The 7,662-nt window shown below is 36.2% G+C and overlaps 1 protein-coding gene and 1 long non-coding RNA gene across 3 annotated transcripts in view; one reads left to right on the top strand and one right to left on the bottom strand.

Moving 5' to 3' along the window:
* LOC147645179 (uncharacterized) overlaps positions 1–6,157 on the bottom strand; it is a 97,463-nt gene extending 91,306 nt beyond the window's left edge. The window contains exons 1-2 of the long non-coding RNA XR_015271955.1: positions 6,100–6,157; positions 5,477–5,634 (exon numbers count right to left, since the gene is read on the bottom strand). This is a non-coding gene — a long non-coding RNA (uncharacterized LOC147645179). The remainder of the gene's footprint in view (positions 1–5,476; positions 5,635–6,099) is intronic.
* On the top strand, positions 1,108–3,626 carry LOC110178927 (uncharacterized). 2 transcript variants are annotated; one of them, XM_020946218.2, is made up of 10 exons: positions 1,108–1,513; positions 1,573–1,655; positions 1,710–2,339; positions 2,558–2,644; positions 2,707–2,739; positions 2,790–2,816; positions 2,871–2,945; positions 3,002–3,314; positions 3,373–3,458; positions 3,517–3,626. In XM_020946218.2, the coding sequence occupies exons 1-10, from the start codon at positions 1,266–1,268 to the stop codon at positions 3,519–3,521; spliced, it is 1,587 nt and encodes a 528-aa protein (XP_020801877.2). In that variant the 5' UTR covers positions 1,108–1,265; the 3' UTR covers positions 3,522–3,626. The 2 variants fall into 2 exon arrangements, with proteins under 2 accessions (XP_020801877.2, XP_020801876.2); XM_020946217.2 differs by having other exon boundaries at positions 1,114–1,513; positions 2,787–2,816.
* Positions 6,158–7,662: the final 1,505 nt, after the last annotated feature.

The raw sequence follows: 7,662 nt of genomic DNA on the forward strand, positions 1-7,662 counted from the left end.
TTTGGTAATAGAAAATCGTTTGTTTTAACGTTTATAATATATTCTTTACTAACGAAAACAATCGTTAATGGTTTTTATAGCTTTTTGAGCCTTTAACCCTTTTTAAAATATAGTCACATATTTTATATTGAATATAATTTTGCAAATGATCTATATTTACCCAAAAGAATAAGAATTTCTTACTGAATCCTTTCAAGTCTACCACTATATCTATAAACCCCTTAACTCCTTCATCCATACTTAACCCTTTTGAGTAAAGGACAACCCATTCGCAGCCAGGAAGAGAAGGAGGAAATAGACATTAGGTGATCCTTATCGTGAAAACCAATATGTCACCTTGAAAGGGAAAAACAGTTTTTGGTTAAACGCAGTCAGAAAGGGGCTGTGAATTTTCCCGTCGTGTCATGCCGGGCACACTCCGCAGCGAAAGGGTTAAAACGCAAAAGGTTATGCCTAACCGCAGATCTCAGCCTTTGCCAAGTCACCGGGGTCAAAAGTGAAGGGGGTGTACCCTTTTTTTAACGCACCCAAGAACCCATTTAACCCCAGAAGCAAGTACTGAAAAAAAAGTGTAACATCTGTGACTGCCAGCGATCAACGGCGCCTGATAGCAAATAATAATTATGCAAACATTTCGGGCCGCTAATTTGCCGCCTATCTTAATTTAAATCGCTGAAAAAAGCGCACTGGAACCAGCGAACAAAAAATTGTTTAATTGACGTGACATGACAATAAGTGACCTGGAAATTAGGGTCCTTTTGCTTTGTATCCTTTTTTTTGCGTGTGTTTTTCGTGTAGCTTGATTTTTTGGCGATGATAAGCGAGGGGAAAATTATAGGGTATGCAAATGTTGTCATATATGGTGTTGGTCGCGTGTCCTGGATCAAATTTAAGTTTTTTAACTTGCTGGTATTCAGTTTTAGCGCCTGCAATTAAACTTGTAGGGGGGAAACAGTTTATGATAACATATTTGAAGTTAATTTAGTTAATTTAGCGGCACATATGTTAATCGGTTAGATTAACTGGAAATGTGGCAGGTAGGTTTACACAAAAAAATACCACGAAAGGAACATTATGATATATTTTTCTAGTACAACTTCCAATTTCAAATAATTTCTTTGCCTTAACAAAGCAGGCTAAGTGTCATACTCTAATAAATATAAAGAGGAGACGAAATTAGTAAATTTTTAAGTATGAGCTAAACACTTGATTGGCGCGTCATAAAACCAAGAAGCCCCAGGGAGATTTCAATCTTGGCAATCATTATGAACAACTCAGATATTAGTGAGGAAAGCACCGATGCCTTGAATTACAAGAGGAATGAGAAGACCAGCGAAAAACTGAAATCAATGGAATGCTTTGAGGATGATTACAAACCGATCGTAACGAAGAGCTCACCAGAACTAAGCTTTCTCAAATCGAAAGGAGGCCCTGAATCTGAAGAGGATAACCAACCGAAGTCGGAGACGGATAACGATTACACCAATTTCCTGAAACAGATGAATGTTCGTTAGTGAGTTTTAGTATTTTTTATATAATTTCTAAAGTTTACTTGATCTGTGACCATCCAAGTTCACAATATCGCTTAAAGTCGGGTGAAGATAACGACAAGGAAGGACAAACGATGAATTATACCAATTACAATTGTAGTGAATGTAAGCCAAAGTTGTAGAATATTTAATACAAATATTTAAACCTACTAAAAATAGGTTCCGGTTGCGAAGGACCCTCATGTAGCTGGCAAGGCGCTTGCAGAAATGGACAGGATTGCACTTCTGGAGCTCAGATGGATTCCACACCTTATATGGAGCAAGAAATGCCTGACAATGGACACTATTACAACTGTGGAAAATCCCTATCAAACTTACAATCCGTATCGGATGAGACAATTGTGAATGGACCCAGGGTTTCGGCTTCGGATGCCTCGGAAAGTCCTCCAAGTTCCTACAATGTATGCTGTCCCTTGAGACGACCTGGTCAGCAACCTGCTTGTTATTCGTGCCATCATGGATATCCTTGCCAGGAGCAGTTTATGCAAATGAACATGCCGCCGCCCATGGAAATAGATCCGAACACGGGGTTCCCCTATTTTCCTTGCTCGGCGCCCGTAAACTATCCCGGCATGGGAATGGGTCCCATGTCAGGTATGCAAATGGATCAAAGAGGACGCGGTGGTCAACAAAATGAGGAAATGAGTGGTTCATCGAGCTCTGGGTCACCAGCAGTCCAGTCCAGTTCTCAAGATGGAGGAGCAAATAATCAGAGCAACTTCAATATGGAGGAATTCATTCAAAAGTATCAGAAAAGTGTTCAACAATGTTATGCCACTGCCCAACAAGGTATTTAACAATCTGTCGTTAATCTCAGCAATCTTTTACTAATCTTTTTACCAATATCTTACTAATCAACAATCAATACAATTTCAACAATATTTCATTAATAATCACCAATCGGCTTAAAAATCGCTTAAAAACCTTTATAATATTTCACCACAATGTTTCAACAATTCTAAATGAATATTTCACCAATCCTTTCACCAACAATAACTACAATTTAGGATTGCGTCAAAGCTTTGCACAGGCAAATGGTACACCATATTTTAACCAGCAAGGAAATCAACAATACTTTGCGAATTCCAATTCAGGTATTTTAAATCAATTAAACAAAGTTGCAAAAATATTCAATCCTTTCTCAACAAAATTCCAGGTGCTCAACAAATGTTTGCCTCCCAGAGTCAAGGTAAGTTGAAGTTGTAATAAATATAATCTTATTAATTTCTATGACAGCAGCTCCACAATTTTATGATCCCAATCAAGGTAATAAACACTATCTGTTATTTAAATTTCCTATTAATGTAATTTGATTTGTAGAAGCTTATCAAGGATTGCAAACTTTTAATTCATCTCTTGATCCTCAACAATTTTTTAATAGCCCTGGTAGCCTAGGTAAGCTATTAAATATTTTATTTAAAATAAGTATTTAAATAAAATTTTACCTATAGGGTCTCAACAATTCTTAACCTCTCCAATGGCTATGCCTTCTCCGAATATCTTTGGCAACAACACTGGCTTCATCAGCGACACTTTGCACACACAGACCGTATATTCCTCCGATTACAAATCGTTTGCCAATGATGGAAATCATTTTAATCACTTCCCCAATGGCATAGACATTGGCTTGGGCCCCGATTCCTGTCCCAGCTATGGACCAGCTGCATCTCCTGGCCTGGCAGAGATGGGCGCCGGTGGTCAAGCCTATGGCATGGGCGTTGCCGGTGGAATGAACATGAGTTCCTATCCCCTTAATCACATGAGGTGAAATCAGCTTACTATGACATATATATTTCTATTTATTCATAGATCTATCTTTCAGTTATTCAAGTCCTTACACCTTCGACATGTCTTCCCCCACTTCAGGCCATCATCCTGGCCTAGGCATGGCTAATGGCGGAAATCTAAGTGAGTGGGGAATTGAGTATTTCTTTAATTGTGCTATATAATGATTTTAACTTTAAAGTGTAAGCTGAGTGGGAAAGCATCGAATCCTGACTCTGGAAATGGCTTTGAATAAATCTTAACTTGTTTATAGTTAGAAACTTAAATAAAATTTAACTAGTTTACTAACAATTTTCTATATCTCTATATATTTTGAGTGAAATTTATCCAAGAATTTAATGAAAAGAATTCCAGCAATTGTTATTTCCTAGAACTTCCCCTCATGGTAATGGTAATGACTTACAATAGACCGATTTCCACCTGAACTTCGCATGGCATGCACTTTAAGTCAAAGCTAATTACAGTGAGCTAGTCTATTGATTTTAGCCGTAGAGTACACTAACCCGTGAAGGAACCCTCGCAGTAAACAAACAAACAGGCGGCGACATCAGTGACCCAGTTTTCTCTGCAAAAACTAAGGCGGAAAAACGGGGAAAGTGGAAAAACTGAAAGGGGCCAGGCAAACAACGCCCCCACCGGAGAATGTAAAAGGCTGTATGTGGAGCGAAAGTGAAACGCAATATGACCACAAAGGAAGTCAGGTTCTTGGCATGGCAAGGCAATATCCCATATATGTATCCATATCCACTTGGCCTGTCCAGGAAAAGAGCCAAATCAAATATCAAAGTGCCGACAAAGAAAGCTTTGGCCGGTTAATTGTTTGAAGTTAAAGACCAAGGAAAAACTGAAGTTGGCTTAAAGCCTCACGGATTGACATTTAATACCGACAGACTGTTCATTAATCTTATGATTCATTGCATTTGAATCTAAATATCTAAACTATTTCTATACCCCGAAGAAAAAAAATATATATAACTTGTGTGTCAACACCCACAAAACCACAGGCGGTTGTCTAGGATCCACAAACAACACGCAAATGAAAGAATTTCCCAATGATTTATTTTTTTACGAGGCAACACCTTAAATTTTTGGTAGAAAAAATCAGTTGTGGAGTAACTCCTTCAGTCTCCGAATATGATTAATTGGCCCAAAAACGAAATGTTTGGTTTCTGAGCAGCGGTTGCGCTTCATTATCAGCGTTTTGGCCAGTGACCATCAGCGGCAGTCAATTACCGGTCGACAGTTTCGTTTCTGTTTTTCCGATTCTACCTACCAATCAGTCTCACATTTTGTCTACACTGGGGGAAATCATGAAGACCATAGTATAATAAATTTAAAAGTTACTATATAGTACTAAAAAAGTTACTTATTTTACATAATAAACCTGGGAATTAAAGGTATTAAATAAAGTCACTTAACTTATATAATAAACAAGGGAATTAAAGGGGATTCAGGCAATAAACACAATCATTTTATGGCTATTTAACATCTGTTAAATCATCCCAATTTTCTTAATTTTAATATAATTTTCCCAAATTTTTCTCTGTGTACCCCTCTATCCGCCGTTCGGGTGTTGTTGTCAATGTCCTGCTGCGCTATTATTTGTCTTGTGTGCGAGACTTTGACTGCGGTATAAATTGCTTTACGCCACTTTTGGGTCATTAACGAAATTGAAAATAGAGACGGACTTAAGGTGTGCTAGTAGGGGGAGATATGGGTATATGTATATATATCAGGGAACTGGGAAAACGGAGACCACCGAGCTCCTATAAAATCAGTGCCACCTACTTTGGTAGTTGATCAACCATTAGACACCAACGGTGTCCAGACTGTCGGGAGTCTCAGGGAAATCTAAACTTCTCCCCGGGAGATGTGAAGCATATGCTGGGTTCACTTACGATTTATCAGTTAAAGAAAAAGGTAATGGATATTTGGCTTAAGTACACAAGAAAATGGTAGAAATATGCCCCAAGTATACTTACCTTTCAAGTTAATTCTTACTTGTATATTCATATTAACTAAAATTTTTAAATATAATATAAATATAAATATAAATTTATAAAAATTCCCTATATATTCATTATGAATAAGAGGAAATCGGAATGCATTCAATAAAATAAATAAATAAATATTTCACTTACCGAATTTCTCATTTTGTTTTCATTCTTCTTCGTCTTTTTGTTAAATCGGGAGTATTATATAAAAGTCATTGTACTTCCCATTCTGAACACTCACGAGATTACATCTCTTTCCTTCCCTTCCATTTTTTTAACTAGCTGAATTATTTATTTAACATGCACTTAAAAAAAAACAAAAAACAAAAAAATACAAGAAAGGAAAATAACTTTGGTGAGCCCAACTATTGTATATACCCATGCGGTTTGCAAATAAATTAAAACATGTTAAAATTATTCGCAATTAAAAAAAAAAATTTTTAATTTTTTCGACAAAAGCAAAATTTTAAAAACTCATAACTAAGCCAAAAAATTATTAATTTTAATTCGGAAAACAGTCTAATGTTAGTTTTTATTTAGTTAAAAAATCTGCATACTCAATTTAAAATTGATAAAAATTAAAATTTTTGTCACTTTTTTTTGATTATTTTTCACCTTAAAAAAATTATGAAAATATTGAAATATATAAATATTTGCCAAACATGGCTAGGTAGGCTCGCCTTTCGACGCTGATCAAGAATATATATAATTTATAGGGTCGGAAATGACTCCTTCATTGTGTAATAAGCTTTTAACTAAAATTATAATACCTTGCAAGGGTTACATTCAGGCCACCCAAGAGATCACCTCTTTTTCCTTTCTTTCTTTTTTTCACACATTAAAAAAAATATTTTTACTTAATTCTGCGTTGAAAATAGGAAATGGAAAGAAATGGAAAGATATGTATGTAATACACACGAACCGCGCTTCACTGACTTTCGGAACACATATTTATTTTAGCACTGCAGTTCTATATATTCGATTATGAAAAACGCGGACTTTACACACTTTATATTTTAAATACCTTTGCAAACTGTAATTTTACCGCAAGAAAACATTTCTTTTTCTTCGTTTTCGTTTGAGCGGTTCTTTGCCATGCACGCACACCCACAGTATGCAGTGACTCAAGCAACACATACGTACATACATACATGGCGGGGGCTGCTGCTGCTGCTGCTGCTGCCGTCGGCGGGAGTCTCATCTGTTCTTGTTGTTGTTTTAGCGGCTTTAACTTTATATTCACTAGATAATTGTTATGAAAATGTGTTAATGTGTTATCAAATACATAGTTTAGTAGTTATTTAGTGACTTTACCTTGTCATTTGCACAATATTTGAGTTTTTCTTATTCTCTTTCTCCTTTTCACGGGTCCAATTGGAGGGAAAAAACTGCGTTGGCTTCACATTTACATTAAATCGTTAATATTTCACTTGTTTTGGGTTTTTTTATGTGTCCCCAAGTTAAATGCAGTTAGTTGAACTGATTTAATCCTCTTGTTGGTTTTATTAAACGTTTTTTGTGGACTAAAACGTATTTTAGCAGCAGCACGCAAAATTTTCCATTGGCAATTTTGATCTTCTCCTTCTCCTCTTTTTCTCCCCACGCTCTTCACCACTGAGAATCATCCCAAACTTGCATATGGTGTTTAGATTTGGACAACAACCAAATGTCATTTTTGGTGAAATTGACGCATCGGTGGTTGCTGCCGCTGCTGCAGCTTAATTGTTTTTTTTTTTTTTGCAGTTTTAAAAATAACTTGTCAATTATTTTGATTATAACGTAGCTTTTCATTAAGTTTTTAGGCGAGACACTTCGGCACTTGCTTAATTACATTTACTGCCGTCACAACTCCAAATGAAAAGAGGCGCAACACATACTTACACACATATGGTTTGTTTACTTTTATGTTGCCAAATGCATGTTTTCAATGTTTAATTGATTGTTCCCATATAAAATGCACTTTGTTTTGTTGTATTAACTAATCTTTTGGTATTATCACGAACTTTTTCGGACGATAAATGTATTTTTCAGCAGCAGCTTCACTTAATTTGAACTTTACCGTCTTTGTTTTTCTTCTCTTTCAAGCCGCTTTTCACCATTGTAAGCCGTTTAACATGGCAATGAGTGCTTTCAAGAGCGCGAGAGTGAGGTGGAAAGGGAGAGCTTAGAGAAGGAGAAGAAGAAATGAGAGATCATTGCCAAAAAGTAAAATTGCCGTGTGCTGCTGCTGCTGCTGAAAAACGTTTTTAATGTGAAATAAATGTTTAATAATACAAACAAATCGAGTAAATCAGTTCAACTAACTGCTTTTAACTTGGGGACACATAAAAAAA

This window comes from Drosophila serrata, unplaced genomic scaffold, assembly GCF_035046125.1.
Source record: "Drosophila serrata isolate PLE 108 unplaced genomic scaffold, ASM3504612v1 contig_2, whole genome shotgun sequence".
NCBI lineage: Eukaryota > Metazoa > Arthropoda > Insecta > Diptera > Drosophilidae > Drosophila > Drosophila serrata.

What these genes read in the sequence shown, in the direction of transcription:
- LOC110178927 (XM_020946217.2), top strand. Translation starts at nt 1,266, where the DNA reads ATGAACAACTCAGATATTAGTGAGGAAAGCACCGATGCCTTGAATTAC. An exon ending in GTTTGCCTCCCAGAGTCAAG is followed by an intron (nt 2,740 to 2,786) that starts GTAAGTTGAAGT and finishes TTTCTATGACAG; the next exon opens with CAGCTCCACAATTTTATGAT. An exon ending in TAATAGCCCTGGTAGCCTAG is followed by an intron (nt 2,946 to 3,001) that starts GTAAGCTATTAA and finishes TTTTACCTATAG; the next exon opens with GGTCTCAACAATTCTTAACC.